The sequence below is a fragment of the Oxyura jamaicensis genome, chromosome 14 (genome assembly GCF_011077185.1).
Source record: "Oxyura jamaicensis isolate SHBP4307 breed ruddy duck chromosome 14, BPBGC_Ojam_1.0, whole genome shotgun sequence".
In the NCBI taxonomy this organism is placed as follows: Eukaryota; Metazoa; Chordata; class Aves; order Anseriformes; family Anatidae; genus Oxyura; species Oxyura jamaicensis.
The window spans coordinates 21891-38375 of record NC_048906.1 but is presented as its reverse complement, the minus strand read 5'-3'; the positions used below and the strand labels follow the sequence as shown (position 1 = coordinate 38375).

The following is a 16485-nucleotide window of genomic DNA, read 5'->3' as shown; positions in this document are numbered from 1 at the left end:
CAAAAAATGTTTTTATAAATACATCAACACAAAAAGGAGGACTAAGGAGAATCTCCACCCTCTATTGGATGTGGGGGGAAAGTTAGTAATCAGAGATGAGGAAAAAGCTGAGGTGCTTAACGCCTTCTTTGCCTCAGTCTTTAACAGCAAAACCAGTTGTTCTCTGGACGCCCAGTACCCTAAGCTCGTGGAAGGGGATGGGGAGCAGAATGTCGCCCCCACAATCCATGAGGAAATGGTTGGCGACCTGCTACAGCATTTGGATGTACGCAAGTCGATGGGGCCGGATGGGATCCACCCGAGGATGCTGAGAGAACTGGCGGCAGAGCTGGCCAAGCCGCTTTCCATCATTTATCGGCAGTCCTGGCTATCGGGGGAGGTCCCACTTGACTGGCGGCTAGCAAACGTGGCGCCCATCTACAAAAAGGGCCGGAGGGTAGACCCGGGGAACTATAGGCCTGTTAGTTTAACATCAGTGCCAGGGAAGCTCATGGAGCAGATTATCTTGGGTGTCATCATGCGGCAGTTGCAGGGCAAGCAGGCGATCAGGCCCAGTCAGCATGGGTTTATGAAGGGCAGGTCCTGCTTGACGAACCTGATCTCCTTCTATGACAAGGTGACATGCTTAGTGGATGAGGGAAAGGCTGTGGACGTGGTCTACCTTGACTTCAGTAAGGCATTTGACACCGTTCCCCACAGCATTCTCCTCAGGAAACTGGCTGCTCATGGCTTGGACTGGCGTACACTTAGTTGGGTTAAGAGCTGGCTGGATGGCCGGGCCCAGAGAGTTGTGGTGAATGGAGTCAAATCCAGTTGGAGGCCGGTCACTAGTGGAGTCCCCCAGGGCTCAGTACAGGGGCCAGTCCTCTTTAACATCTTCATTGATGATCTGGACGAGGGGATCGAGTACACCCTCAGCAAGTTTGCAGACGACACCAAGTTAGGTGCGTGTGTCGATCTGCTCGAGGGAAGGAAGGCTCTGCAGGAGGATCTGGATAGGCTGGACCGATGGGCCGAGGCCAACCGTATGAAGTTCAACAAGGCCAAGTGCCGGGTCCTGCACCTGGGGCACAACAACCCCAAACAGCACTACAGGCTGGGAGATGTGTGGTTAGAAAGCTGCCTGGCAGAGAAGGACCTGGGAGTCGTGGTTGACAGTCGGCTGAATATGAGCCAGCAGTGTGCTCAGGCGGCCAAGAAGGCCAGCAGCATCCTGGCTTGCATAAGAAGCAGCGTGGCCAGCAGGTCCAGGGAAGTGATTGTCCCCCTGTACTCGGCTCTGGTGAGGCCGCACCTCAAGTACTGCGTTCAGTTTTGGGCCCCTCGCTACAAGAAGGACATGGAGGTGCTCGAGCGAGTCCAGAGAAGGGCTATGAAGCTGGTGAAGGGTTTGGAGAACAAGTCTTACGAGGAGCAGCTGAGGGAGCTGGGACTGTTTAGCCTGGAGAAGAGGAGGCTTCGGGGCGACCTTATTGCACTCTACAGGTGCCTGTAGGGAGGCTGTAGCGAGGTGGCGGTTGGTCTATTCTCCCACGTGCCTGGTGACAGGATGAGGGGGAATGGGCTAAAGTTGCGCCAGGGGAGGTTTAGGTTGGATATTAGGAAGAACTTCTTTACTGAACGGGTTGTTAGTCACTGGAATAGACTGCCCAGGGAAGTGGTTGAGTCACCATCCCTGGAGGTCTTTAAAAGACGTTTAGATGTAGAGCTTAGGGATATGGTTTAGTGGAGGACTTGTTAGTGTTAGGTCAGAGGTTGGACTCGGTGATCTTGGAGGTCTCTTCCAACCTAGACTATTCTGTGATTCTGTGATTCTGGATTTCTTTTTGTTAGAACAAAAATAACTTTTAAAACTACATTCTATTTATTTCATGTGTTTTCACATATGTCTCTGTAAGTATATATGTACTAATACATATATATATTTAACAGAACCATCTCAGTGTTTTTTCAGTGGTTAATCCACTTGCTTCAAATATAACTTCCAGTCTGGCCTCCAGTGTTGGATCAGATTGTTCATCTCCTCCAGCTGTCTCAGCTGTCAGTGCCAAAGCTCTCCCATTCTGTTCTGGTGGTAACACAGTTGAATCAGTTAGAGGTAAGTTTTAACATTCAATCTCTGATTGTATGTGGTTTGTTGCATTATTCAATTCTCCTTATTTCAACATAGGTTCAGAACAGGTTTTTGGTAAACACAGTAATGTTGTACATACTTTATTATATGTAATTAGAAGCAATATCTGAACGTTAATTTAAATTATTTTCCTCAAAATCATTATTTTTCACAAGGTCTCCAGTGTGAGCATAGGAATGAGTGAACAGGACATTTAAACTGTAATTTTGTCATTGGTAGTGGCCAACATAAACCCTTTGTAATGTAACTCAGTGTGTTCCTAAAAGTAATGTCTCCTCAACATCTGTTGATGGGCTGCTGAGATTTGATTTTATATATGTATATATGTATCTATCTATCTATCTATCTATTTATATGTATATATATATAAAGCAACTATCATCATAGAAACACTTTTTGGAACCACTCTGATGACAGGGGTAAGAACAGGAGTTGGTCTATTAGTACCTCAGCACTTCAATTTAAAAAAAAAAAAATCCACAATACTTTGCTGCCAGCCTGTCTGGCTGGTGTTTAATAGTGCTACTCTACCAGGGTTGGAGGGACACCTATTATGAGTGGCAACAGTTTGCACTGTGACACCTCCATGTGTGTGGCAGAACAGTGCAGGCGTCACAGAAGGGCAGTAGGATGTGAAGGCTCAAATCCATTACCAGTCAAAACATATCAGCAACAGGGAGTTCCTATTAGGAGAGAGCAAGCTAACTTTGCACACAGAGCATGCTGTTTCTGTGCTTGAGGCTGAGTCATTGAACCTTCTGGACTCTTCCAAGTTTCAGAAGATCACCAGACAGAAATGCATGTCAGTTAAATGTCAATGGGGGATGGGTGACAAGGGGGACTGTAGGCTCAATTTTAGAGTGGGTACAGGGAAGAGAGAAAGAAAGAAGACATCTTAAATTTCCAGTTCTGCAAACAACAGCCCTTGTTTTCTGGGTACCCAGGACAGATTCAGGAAATACTCAATTCCAAAATCTGTGTCCTTAACCCAGAGCCTTTCCCTTGTTTGCAACCAGCTAGGCTTTTTATGTGGAAAATGGTAAAAGGGGATAAATATTTGAGTAATAGACACTGATTTTCTATCCAAGTTCTTAATAGCAGAGGAAAGAACTTCAACAGTAACTTCATGCAGTCAGTGTTAGGCAATTGAATCACGTAATCCTGTTCTGTTTATTATTATCACTAGAGAATTGAGATAATTAGGTATATTCAATTGTTTAGACATAAGTACATTCTCACTCCAAAAATAACAAAACTTGACACATGGTGGGAGAATATCTGTTCTCAGCAGTATGTATAGAGAGATACAGACATTTTTATTCTAAAGAAGGTAGTGGCCTAACCTTAGCTGGATGTTGATGGACTTAGAAAATATCTACTGACACAGTGTGAAATACAGTGAAAATGACTCAGAATCTATCTGTTCTCAGCACCTGAAAACCACAGGTGCTTTGCTGGAGATTCATCAGGCGGAATGTAATCTTTATTACATTCACATTACATTACTGTTCTGGGATAACCTTATTGCAGCTTTTCAGTACTTAAAGGGGACTTATGAAAAAGATGGAGAGCGATTCTTTGCTCAGTCAGATAATGACAGGGCAAAGGGGAATGGTTTTAAGCTTAATGAGGGGAGATTTATATTAGATGTTAGGAGGAAATCCTTCACTCAGAGGGTGGTGAGACACTGGAACTGGTTGCCCAGAGATGTTGTGGATGCTCCATCCCTGAAGGTGTTTAAGACCAGGTTAGGTGAGTCCCTGAGCAACCTGATCTAGTGGGTGGCATCCCTGCCTATGGCAGGGGGGTTGGAACTAGATGATCTTTATGGTCCCCTCCAACCTGAGCTATTCTATGATTCTGTGATTCATTATTTCAATTTCTGGTGCTGTTGGCAAAATTTAACAGAATCACAGAATGGTTGAGATGGGAAGGGACCTCTGGAGGTCTTCTGGTCCAACCCCCCAACTTGGTACTTAACAAGTTAGGGACTTAAGCTTTCTATGTATCTAACCTGGAAGGAGTAATATAATTGAAGGTCTTATGGGCTTATTTCATACTCATTTCTGTCTACCTATATTTTCCTGACTTTCCTACTTAGATCTATTAGAATCCTTCAACTAGCTAGCCTATTGTGGGAAAGGAGAGAAACAGAGTGAAAAGATGGCCAGGGAGGAAGGACTGGTGGGAGAAACATCCAGAAATTAAATTTTAAAATGTCACCTTTTCTGTGTGAAAGCAGAAAAGGGAAAATAAATGAGAGAAAAAGGATAGCAAACTAGGAATTGAAAACTGTCAACTATAGTTTTGTTATCATATTTCTTTAAGTGTCGGACAGCAAGAAAACTGTCATATTTCTATAATTTTTACATATATTTTTGAATCTGTTTTGCTAGCATTTGTAAGAGGTCTACAGTGATTCTTAAGTTTCTTATGCATATGTGTTAAAACTTTCACTTCTGCAAATAAAACTGGATTCTTGGATGGCAAATGGGCTCCTCCCATGTCATTCTTGCCCTACAGCTCTAGTCACAAGGGATAAAACAGCTATAGCTACTACTTAGTTTACTGTTGTTGTTGATTCAAGAAGAAAAGCTTTCACTTAAAAGTGTCTATATACATTATGCATTTTTTTCTTTTTTAAGGTAGTAACTTGATTAGTCTGCTGGCTGAAAGAAACAATACATATTGATTTGATAGTGTTGGAATATGTAAACTGTCACTGTGACCCCTGTAGATAGCACTGTACCCCTGCCTTCCAGAATCAAAATGTTGTAAGACATGGAAATCATTTTGACCCAAGTGAACGTCAAGTTTCCTTACCACCTCAGGAAAGCCTGTATTGAAAGCAAACATACAGTGCTTCTTTTCGGAAATAAAGCAGATATCCTGAGAGATTCTTCTTCAAACTTTCCTTTCTCCAAGGGCTTCCTTTGAAGTAGAAGGGAGCAGACTGGTAATTTTATCACCCCAATAGTCTATGGACACATGGAGCACACTCAAAATTCAGGAAAGTCACTTGGTTTGAAATGGACTTTTTCACTTCAGTAGCTCACTAATATGAAAGTGGGCAGAAGATGCTTCATGTAAAGTGCCAGGTGACATGCTTATGTTTTCAGGTCTGAGTAAAGAATCTGAGGAGGCAGTTTACAATTCACATTTGGTAGTACTTTGGCATCAAGTAGATCAGGGCAGATTCTAGGAGTGGCTTCACTGTTGATAGTAATATCTATAAGAAGCCAGTGCTGGAATGCACTGATTAAGAAGTCTCAAACACTAAGTATGAATCTCTTGAGATCTTGCCAACAGTGCTACAAGCTGTGGTGCCGCTCCTACCTCATTGTCTTTTCTTCTCCCGAGTTGTTTTTTTTTTTTTTTTTTTGCTAATAGAGGCTATTTTGAGGCATGTGTACTAGGTTATCCACCTGATTCTTATCAGTCCGATTCCAGTGCCAGCAATAGATGCCCAGAGCCAGGAAATGGATCAGAGGTCAGTGGGAGAGCACCTGAAAAGCAGCATAAAGGAATTCCAGTTATTTCATCTAATAAAACAGTTTTATCGGGGGCCAACTTAAGTGTCTCTGTGCAAATGTATGTAGCATGGGGAAAAAACAAGAGGAGTTTGTACGTGGAGATAGTTCATACATTATAAGGGGTTGAGCTTGGTGCATAGCCAAATGCAACCTCACTCCCCCATCCTTAACAGGACAGGGGGAGAAAATAAGGTGAAAAAAGCTTGTGTGTCAAGATAAAGGCAGGGAGATTGCTTACCAATTGCTGTCATGGGCAAAACAAAGTTGACTTGAGGAAAATTAATTAAATTTGTTGCCAATTAAAATGGAATTGGATGGTGAGAAACAAAGACAAAACCTAAAACACCACCATCCCCTTTATCTCAGGTTCAACTTCATTCCCAACTCTTCTACCTTGTCCCTCTTCCCCCTTCCCCTCTAGCACTGGTAAGCATAGAGGGATGGGGAGTGGGGTGTTGCAGTCAGCTCATAACAGTTCTCTGCCACTCCTTCCTCCTCACACTTGTCCCTGCTCCAGTGTAGGTCCTCTCCATGAGTCTGCAGTTCCTTCAGGGAACAGACACTTCCTTCACCATCATCCTGTGCATGGGCTGAAAGGAAATCTGTGCTTATACCATGGGCTCTTACATCGCCTCTTACTCGCTCCACTATGGTGTCTTCCAAACCTTCTGTGGGTTGCAGGGAAATCCCTGCCCTGGTAGCTGGAGCACATCTTCCCAGTCTTTCTTCTTTGACCCTGGTGTTCATTCACAGGGTTGTTTCTCACACCTTTTTTTCCTCAGTCCTCAATGCTGTGTTTGCACTGTCTGAATTATATTTTCCCAGAGGCATAATCAGTTTCATTGATGGGCTCAGCTGTGTCCTGTAGCAGGTCTGCTGTAGAGATGGCTGGAACTGGCTGTGTCCAGCACAGGGCAGCCCCATGCCTGTCCTTACAGAGGCCACCCCTGCAGCTTCGCCACAGCTGCCAAAACCTTGCTACACTCAAGCAGATCGTATTTGCCAAAATTCAACTGGGTTTGAAGAATACTTTAAGTACTAAAAAAGAAAAGTCTCTGTTACCATTCCATACGGCATTTGCTTGGGGTCTTTACTTTGGCTCTTAATGTTTAAGAGAATTCTTACTATGCCAGATTTTTAAACTAAATCCTCTGTACTTTGTTGCTTCTGTACTTCTCTTGCAAATAGTGGTGTAGGTTTATTGTCTGATATGTTATGTACATTTGTGGTTATATTTATGTCTGCCCTGTATCTTCCTTATATAGTTGGTCACGAGGCTGATTTTGGTAACATATGCAGAGTATTTAAAATACATTTTTGAAGATATTGTGGCAGCGCAGCTTATAATGAGCATCCCTGTCTTCATTTTTTTGAAATACTTAAAGGAATGATGTTTTCTCTGATGACATGAATTCACCAGTTTTAAGCAAAAACAGAAAAATAGAATCCTGACTCATGCTTTAAGTATAATTCATTTGACTGCTCTATTTTCTTTATAGAAAAGGTGATGCAATTTTTATTTGACATTCGAAACTATTGAGGACTAAAATCTTCACAGTAAATACTGAATTGTTTCTTGACAGGAAAATCCAGTGCATCTGTGCATGTTAATTTAAGTAACTGTATAACTTGACATCCCTTTAAAAATAATAATAATAATAATGATTTTTATTATTATTATTTTGGAAAATTATTGACAACAAAACTGTTTGACTAATTTTTTATTTTAAACTTTGTTTCAAAATCGTTTTTTGTAGAGTTAAGTACATTTGACATTTAAAATCTACTGAACAAAAGCAGAACTATGTAGAAGAAAGAAATCGAGCTATTTCTGGTTATTACACAGCGTAAAATTTTCAAGGTATATATAGTCTTACTTTCTCAACTCCAGTTTATATATTGAAATAGAAAACAAAATTTTTCTTACTCTTCAAGTTCCATTCAGTTTTATCACCTATATCAGTTTGCTGTAAATATGACTGAGTCAAATAACCCGATGTGAAAAAATGTTTTCTCTTTCTCTGTAGCTGCAGATGAGGCCAATGCTATGTAAAGTTACAAATTCTGTTTTTGGGTGCTTGGAAACCTAATTCTAAGTGTTCAGTTTAAAAAATATTTTTGCAATAGCAGATAAATAATGTTTTCTTTTTTTAATGGCAGGTATTGGAATATACAATTTAATTTGAAATTACACATTTTTCAGAAGAATACTTACAGAGATGTGTCTTCCTTTGGAACTTTTTTTTTTTTTTTTTTGTGCATGCATAGGTCAAAGATTACTGGGAAGTTCAGCACCTGTCAGTATTCCAGGTTCTTTTGCTCGTTCCTCATCTTTACACTCATCATCATCCCTTTCAACCTCTCCACTCAGTTCTCTTTCACAATCGCTGTCTCAGTCTTTTGTTTCATCCACTATGGTTCCTCACCAACAGCAGCCCCAACCCTTGAAGTCAGAACACAGTATGTTGGGCACCTCAGCCTCTTCTCACAACTCTTTAGGTAAGTTGAATGAAGGCTGCACTTTGCATATTTTAAGAGAGGAATAAGTGGCAGGTCAGAAAGGTTCAGTTCAAGGCTTTGCATGTTTCCTGTGAATTAATCTGGAAGACAAAGCCTAGCTAATGTGGTGTATGGGAGAAAGTTCAAGGAGCTAACGTTCCTTCCTAAAGAAGGGGAAAAAAACATTTTCCAGACTGTACATGTCTGAAGATAGTAAAATAATGAGTCTTGCAGATAAAAGTAAGAATTTTGTATGTGTGGTGCATTTACTTAGTCTGAATGTGAAACATTTTGCAGCAGAGTGTATAGACATTTTTTTGGTGTGGTTTTGTTTTACAGGTTTAAATGGTGTTACAGGGAGCATTTGGGACTTTGTGGCTGGGAGTTTCTCTCCTAGTCCATCCCCAGTATTAAGCATTGACACTACTCTCTCAATAAGTTCAAACACAAGTGGGAACGAACTAACTCGAATTAGACAGGAACTTGATGATGCCAAGAGAAAACTAAAACAATGGGAAGAATCTTGGCAACAAGTAAAACAGGTACACTAATTCATGGTAGTATTAAATTTTCTCTATATTTTTTTAACAAACGTACCTCCTGTTTTCCCCTTTTACATATTTTATTATTCTTGGTCCCAAAGTTTCATTACATGCTGTGAAATGAATAGACTGCAAATGCTGTTTTTTTGATCTCCCAGATAAGCTGGCAGCATAAAGAAAACAGACCTTCTTAAAAGTCAATCTGCCTCTCTAGACAGTGACACAGAGCCTCAGGATAGTGCTGAACAGCAATGTATCTCAATGTTAGGTAACTAAAGACAGACTTTCCCTCCTGTACCTCTTTCAGTTGGTAAGCACACACAAAATAGAAGAGATTTGCCAGCAACTATGGCTGTATAATGTGCCTAGATGATACCCAGCCATCTCAGCAGTCAAAGCAAGGCTGATGATGATAACTGCCAGTCTAGTACATTTTCAGTAGTCCTTTTCCTCCCCTCATATCATTCTCTCTGTGACATGGAGTAGCAAAGTAGCTCTAGTACATTTTGATAGTTTTTGATGTCTCCTGACATTAGATTATGAATGTGTGTTCCATTTATAGAGCTCCAAAAACACTTCTAGATGTATACAGACAAGTAATAGTGACATATCTAAAAAATTAGGTTAAGGCAAAACAAGAAGAATTGTTAGTTAGATAGTAGAATAAGTAGGGAAAAGCATTAAATTGACTGTGATAGCATCCTTATATCTAAAATTAGAGGTTTCTTGCATCTTTGAAGGCTTTTGAATTTGCTCTTTCATTTTTAATTTTACAAATATATTTTTTTATATTCTGGAAAATGTTTACTCCCAGGCATGTGATGCATGGCAAAAAGAGGCTCAAGAAGCAAAAGAACGTGCTGATGTTGCAGCTGCTGACAAGCAACTTGCTCTTCAGAAGAAGGAAGAAGTGGAAAATAAATTAAAAAAGCTGAAGGTGCAGTTAGCTGCCTGCCTATCTACTACATTACCTTACATAAAAAACTCTGGAGACATAGAAAAGATATCCTTGCCAATGCTTCGTTCCTTACAAAGTCGTCTGCACCTAGATTTAGGAACAATAGATGAGGTAAGTTTTCTTCATCTGTTTAACTACATCTGCTTCACTGAAACTGACAGCTCTGTAACCCTCAGTGAGATACATATGCCAGGTTTCATTTCAGAGAGCATCACTGATCTCAGTGTCAAGTCTTCCTTTTCTGGATTACACACTGGTTCAAATTTCACAGCCTAATGGGTTCTTCTAATTTTTAGATCAGCTGTCAGATAAATGACAAGAGTTCCACAAGAACTCTAAGGGTAATTGAAAAAGAAAAAAAAAGGGAAAAAAATATGTAAACAGTGGTTTTACTCCCAGTACCTAAACAAATGAAAAGAGTTGCCCGAAATAAATGAAAACAGTTACATGCTATTCACTCGTTTAGAAGGTGGATGGTGAGGTTTTCCATTAAGAGCTTGCATAGTCAGAGACTAGTACAGACATGAAGCATAGAATCACTGACATTAGAAGGGACCTCTGGAGATCATCTAGTCTAATGCCCCACTCAAATCAGGGAAAACTTGAGCAGGTTACACATGGCTGTTCCTGGAAGTGTTTTGAATATCTCCAAGGATGGAGACACCACAACCTCTGTAGGCAACCTTTTCCACTGTTTGACCACCCTCAGTGTAAAAGTGGAGTTTACTGTTCTTAGTGCCCAGTGGCACAATGCTCTTCTTTCACCGGGATACCACGAAGAAGAGGCTGTCTGTATCTTCTTTACCCCCTGGCACAAAGTATTTATGCACACTGATAAGATGTCCTCTCTCCTTTCCGACTCTCCTCATATGTCAGAATGCTTCGGTCCCTTAGTCACCATAGTGGCATAATGCTGTATTCCATCTTTTCTCAAATTCAAATTTAGGTTCTACCAAAATGTAGGATGTTCTTTTGCTGTCACATGGACAGCATTTCTCAGGACTGTCAAAGTTTGGAAGTCTGATGCCAGTCCTGACCATAATCAATGAAGATAATAATGACCATGGACTGCTCCAGGCACAAAAAGCCTCATTCCTACTTCAGACCATCCTGGACCCAGCTTGGTTCCCTATTGCTTTTTCCTCTGCAGTCTCAAAGGATAATAACACCATACATAATGGCAATTCTTGCTATTTTGTTTGGATTGTGACAGGACTGTCCAGACAAAAAAAAAAATAATCCTTTCACTACTGAAACAATCTGCCATACTCCAGTACCTGTTTACCTGTTTGAGTTCAGCAGTGTCTTCTCTGTCTCAGTGCACCTCCTGTACGGTGCCATCTATATCAGCATGAACTGGAGCCTTGAAAAAAAGCTAGGCTTTCCTTAGAAGACACTGAAACATAACTTAAGTCTTTGGCAAGAAAGCAAGTAGATGAGACTTGATATTTACCAGGTTCCTATTACCAAGTATGTTTGCATTAAGGATTATGTCTGTTTTTCTCCTGAGGGATTTTAAATACGAGCGAAAGAATCCTCTGAACAAAGTCATTAGATTCTGGAATGGAAGTCATCTCAGCCAGGCTGGATTAGAACCATTACCAGCGTTTACAGTTCCTCAGTCTCTCAAGTTTCTTTTTTACCACTGTGGTCTCTTCTCACCTAGTTCTTCCTTCCAGGAGAAAGTTGCTGTTTTAGGCAGCATTACAGTGTTCTGGATACTTCTCTTAATCTGAGCACCTCTCAAGAAATGAACATGGCTTGTAGATACCTTTAAATGCTTCCTGTTCCTTAGTAAGGTTGATAAGGTTTACTACATGGAGACACTTATTTGTAGTTATAACATCCTCCCCTCCCCAAAGTCTGTATCAATAGCTTTATTCAAAGCATATTACATTTGTGAATTCCATTTTGTCTTCACACAAACATTTCTCACAGCCTAAGAAAATGTAGTAGTGGTTTAAAATGTCAAAATAGGGAAGTATATGATAATGAAAAAGGATACTTCCTCTCTTTTTATTTTCTTGGTTTGTATCACTCGTCCCAGTCATGCAGGAAAACTGCAGTCCGGAGGTGCTAACCTAGATGTTTTCCATTCTAAATGCACATGTACTCTTCTAGCTGATACTCTAAATGTTGTGCATACATGCAGTACTCATGACCTGCAGCTCAGCTATTCATCATACAAAAGCATTGTCCTTTGTGTTGCTACAACAGAAATTTATCCAGGACAGCTAAGCATAAAATTGCTAGAACGTGACTGTATAGTTTGGATTCATTTTCACTGAGTTCAGTAATCATCTTACAGGTGATTTTTCAGCTTCAGTCAAAGAAGTGTATAGTATGTCGAGAAGGTGATCGTAGCATTATCCTGAATCCATGTCAACATTACATACTTTGTGACCACTGTGCAGCTAGACAAGAAGAATGTCCCTGTTGCAAGAAATCAAAAAATCCACGGTAACATACAGGCATGGTACTTCTATCATGTTTAAGAATTAAAAATATTTTTTGTTTTTGTATTTTGTATATGAACTATATAAATCACTGATAATTAATCAACTTAATAGTGCTACATAGATTTTGATTTTGTTGTAAGAAACTTAGTTGCTTTGCTTGCTCACCTTTACATATCAATTTCAGCCATTCAATGATTTTTATTAGTCTTGAGGTTCTTTCGTTCCTGCCCAGTTCCATCCCAGTCTTTTCCCATCCACTTACATTCTTAGTGCATAGTCTACTTATCTTAATTTGTACTGTAATCACTTTGTATAAATTTTACCATAATGCATGAATGAAAGTATTTATTCCTGTTATTTTCATCAACAGTAGATAGATACATAGATACAGTAGCTACACACTAAACAGTACAAATGATACCTTTGCCATGTCTGTTGTGTATGGTATGCCAGAAGCCAGTATTTTGGAATTGGTCTAACAGTATGTTTACTTGGTTGTTTGAAAAACTATGAATAATATAAATGCACTTTTTAATTGTTGTTTTTTGTTAGAGGATATGTTGTAAATTGCTTCAAGCTGCTTTCTAGGTCTTAAGTTTATTTTTAATACACAATAATACGATGCTTTATATATGTGTACTGTGAATTTTAAATATTTCAGATGGTTTTACTGTTAAATCATAATATGATTAAATAGAAGTGAGATCTTACCTAGTTTTTTTTACAATTTATAAGTTAATTGCATACTACAGTATTTATAAATGTACCAGTGGAAAGAAAAGCAGTGAGGCACATATGCTTTCATATTTAAAGGCATGTTTTACATTTTGTGAAACAGATCAGATTTAGTAAACAACTGTGCATTTGCATTTCTCTCTTTGTTTGGACATTTGTAGTCTTAAAATTTTTGTATATTACCTAACTTGTGTGGTACTTAATGGGAACCCGTATGATATATACAATAACTTTTACAAAGTGCCTATGCCAAATGCCATATAAAATAGCAGAAGACACAAAAAGAGAATTTTGCAAATAATTTCTATTGCATAATTTTGTATCATACAATTTGATGATAATTAGAATATGTCTCTTGCTTTTATAAATATTTAAAAATACGCTTTTTCAACAATGAGGTAACACATTTGAAAGGAACTACAAAATTACTTAAGTATGTACTCAGGCAGTGGCACTCTTGACATAGCGATTCTTTTAAAAGGGTGGAAATATACTTACTTCATCCTGGTTGTTGGGAACATTCAATTCAGGAGGAGAAGTTAGTCATTACTGTATGTTAATACTATCTACTTTTATTACAAGGAATACTTGCCTGTGTTATTCTTTCTTTTGTTTAATACAGGTGTGACACTAGTACAGCTTACATTGAAATGACCTACTACTGTGTTACATGATTTGTATCTCTGTATTATTGTATTCAGTATAGGAATTGAATTCATAAGCAGTAAAGAGTTTATCTATTTAAAGTTAATTCATGCTGAAACAAACAAAAACCAACAAGTTGTATACTAAAATTATTGTTCTTGAAATAGATAAAGCTTTTTGAATTCTGTCAGTATTAAATATAGGACCCGAGCCAAAGGTATTTAAATTATTGTATCCTCACTGGGTTTTGTGGTCTTTGTATGAAGGCTTGAGTTAGCAAAAAATAATCGTTAAATGTTTCTGTGATAACTAAATGTACAGACTCATTGCTGCTTTCCTAAGACATGCCAGCCTGCAAGAACGTTAGAGACTTTTCAGGGAGAAGAAGGATAAAATATTAAATATATGTCTACTTATTCCTGTTTTAAAATTTTCTTTGAAGATCATAGTAGTCCATTTTAAATAAACATCAAATTTGGGATTTAAAATGTGATTTTGCTGACTTTCACACAGTTACTCAAAAATTTTTGTATTGAGAAAATGAGATGCTGCTCTGTTTTAAAGGTTTAACCAATTTTGGACATAAAAAAAAAAAAAAAAGAACTTTGATCATCAAATTTGGCAGTCTTTTTGCCTTTTTGCATCTGTGCAGTCTGTGACAAATACTTGTTTTTGATCTGTAACAGAATTTTGGACTAAAGCAGAGTTAGTAATGAGATTTTTTAAACAATAAGCAAATCAAGGAATAATGTCAAACAAGAAGTTATTTTGGATACTGGTGTGCTATATTTATCCACAATATGGAACAGTTTTCTGCAACTGTTGTACTCACAAACATGTTTAGAAAGGGTTTGGTCAGAAATTTTGCTGTGATATTTTAGAGGAAACCAGTTCAGCCCACATTGTGCTGCTGATACGCTGCAATGTGACATTTGTTTCCTAAGAGATACGGAAGTATGGTTTTCTGCTTCTTGTCAAAGTTTGTTGTTTTTCGTGTGAATTTGTGTGCAATTGCGTGTGATCCTATAGCTATTTTTGGTCTCTTTTTATATATATATATTTTTTGTAGTAATAGGTGATTTTCCTCATCTTGTGATGCCAACAAAAAAGAAATTTAAACCATATTTGCAGCATGAATCATCACATTGACATTTGTAGTTTGTGTGTTGCTTTTTTTAGAAGAAATAAATTAATATGTTGAGTTTGTTGCTTTTTAAACAGTTGTATGTTTTGTGTTTTATAATGATGAATCTTGAAAATAATGTTGCGTCCCATAGTAATACCAGTATTGAAAATTTTGCATATGTTCCCCTGAAAGCTTTTCTTGGACACAAACTATTGACACATCATTTGGTAAAGAAGGAAAAAAAATCAGATGAAAGAAATGTACCTATAGGTGAAATTGTCAGGCTCGGCAGCTCGCTATAGCTACAGACAAACCTTAGGTGATTGCTTGAACCATACATAGCACTCAAAGGAAAGTGCTATAAATGTTCTTCATCAAGTTCTTTATGTGAGAAGTTATAAGCAAAGTTTTCTGTATCTTAGTAAAAAGCAAGTCAACTGCAAAGACAAATAAATGTGTACTTTTACACCAGTACTTTAAAATGGAGGATAATAAATACATGCAGTTGACTAGAGATGACTGTTTAGAAGAAGTAAGAAGGGAACCCTGACCCTTATAAGTATTTGTCCGTATATATATACTATCTGGAAAATACATTATATTTTAGGGACACTACAATACAGTAATTTGTTGCATTTCCAAAATATTTTAAAGCAAACTAAGTAAATTTTCAAGATTCATTTTGGTTTTTAACAAAATTTTGTGTTAATTTATGTAAGAATATTATTTTATTGTGGATGCCATAATGCTGCCATTATTATTATACCCTGGGGAATAATAGATTAAAACTAAGATTTCTCAGGGTTTTTACAGTTAAGAGCTGTAATGTAACCGAAAGTATGCTAATCACAGGTAGATCCCAAGCTACATGTTGTAAGTTTATTACTAGTCTTCTTTGAATAGCTGATTATTACAGACATACTTGTTTTCTTACATATTGTCATTCAGAATATTCTAGTATCAAATACAGGTAATCATATTACTACTGTCACACTATGTATGTATAACTGTGGTCATCATCAGACCTTAAATAAAAAATGAATTTTTACTCATTAATTTATGAAAGCTGTTAATGTTTAGAGTGTACAGAAAGAAATGATTTTGTGAATTGTTCTTAATACAAAACATATTATTTATAATGGATACCCATTCACTTGTAGTGAACTGTTTAAAATTCTTAACACTTGTTAAAACTTTTCTACATTATAGCATTTATGCAATGGTTTACAGAAGTCATGGAATTATTTTTATTACCAACATGGAAATAAAATTTTGATCTTTATTTCTGAGCTATACTGTGTTTACAGAGAATCAAAAATTTACAAATCTGTTTTTCTGTGCAATCTAGTCATAGAATGGTTTTGATTTAAAGGGACCTTAAAGATCATCTAATTCCAACCCCTCTGTGAAGAGGTAGAAATACCTTCCGCTAGGCCCAGGTTGCTCAAAGCTCCATCCAACCTGGCCTTGAACACCTCTGGGTATGGGGCATCCACAACTTCTCTGGACAACCTGTTGCAGTGCCCTCACCACCCTTAGTAAATACTTTCTTCCTAATACCTAAGCTAAATCTGCCATCTTTTAGCTTAAAATGATTACCCTTTGTCTTATAACTGTGCTCCCTGATAGAGAGCCCCCCCCCATCTTTCTTGTAGGCTCCCTTTAAGCATTGGAAGGCTGCAATAAGTTCTCCTGGGGGCCTTGTCTTCTCCAGGCTGAATAACCCCAACATCTTGGCATTCCTAATCATTTCAAGTTTTCAGTCATTGGTATTAGTGTTTACTGTTTCAATAAAGGGGTCTTACTGTCTTTCTTTCTTTCTTTCTTTCTTTCTTTCTTTCTTTCTTTCTTTCT

General features: G+C 38.2%; 1 protein-coding gene across 10 annotated transcripts in view; it reads left to right on the top strand.

Annotated features, from left to right (window-relative positions):
- The window catches only part of LOC118174124 (putative E3 ubiquitin-protein ligase UNKL), a 50836-nt gene extending 36965 nt beyond the window's left edge, over positions 1 to 13871 (top strand). For 7 of the 10 annotated variants that reach the window (XM_035339222.1, XM_035339218.1, XM_035339220.1 and 4 more), the window contains 6 exons: positions 1933 to 2098; positions 7936 to 8166; positions 8506 to 8708; positions 9523 to 9777; positions 11975 to 12126; positions 13483 to 13871. In XM_035339222.1, the coding sequence (XP_035195113.1) occupies positions 1933 to 2098; positions 7936 to 8166; positions 8506 to 8708; positions 9523 to 9777; positions 11975 to 12126; positions 13483 to 13534 (1059 nt within the window). In that variant the 3' untranslated portion in view covers positions 13535 to 13871. The other 3 variants (XM_035339224.1, XM_035339228.1, XM_035339223.1) reach the window with 3 other exon arrangements.
- Positions 13872 to 16485: the final 2614 nt, after the last annotated feature.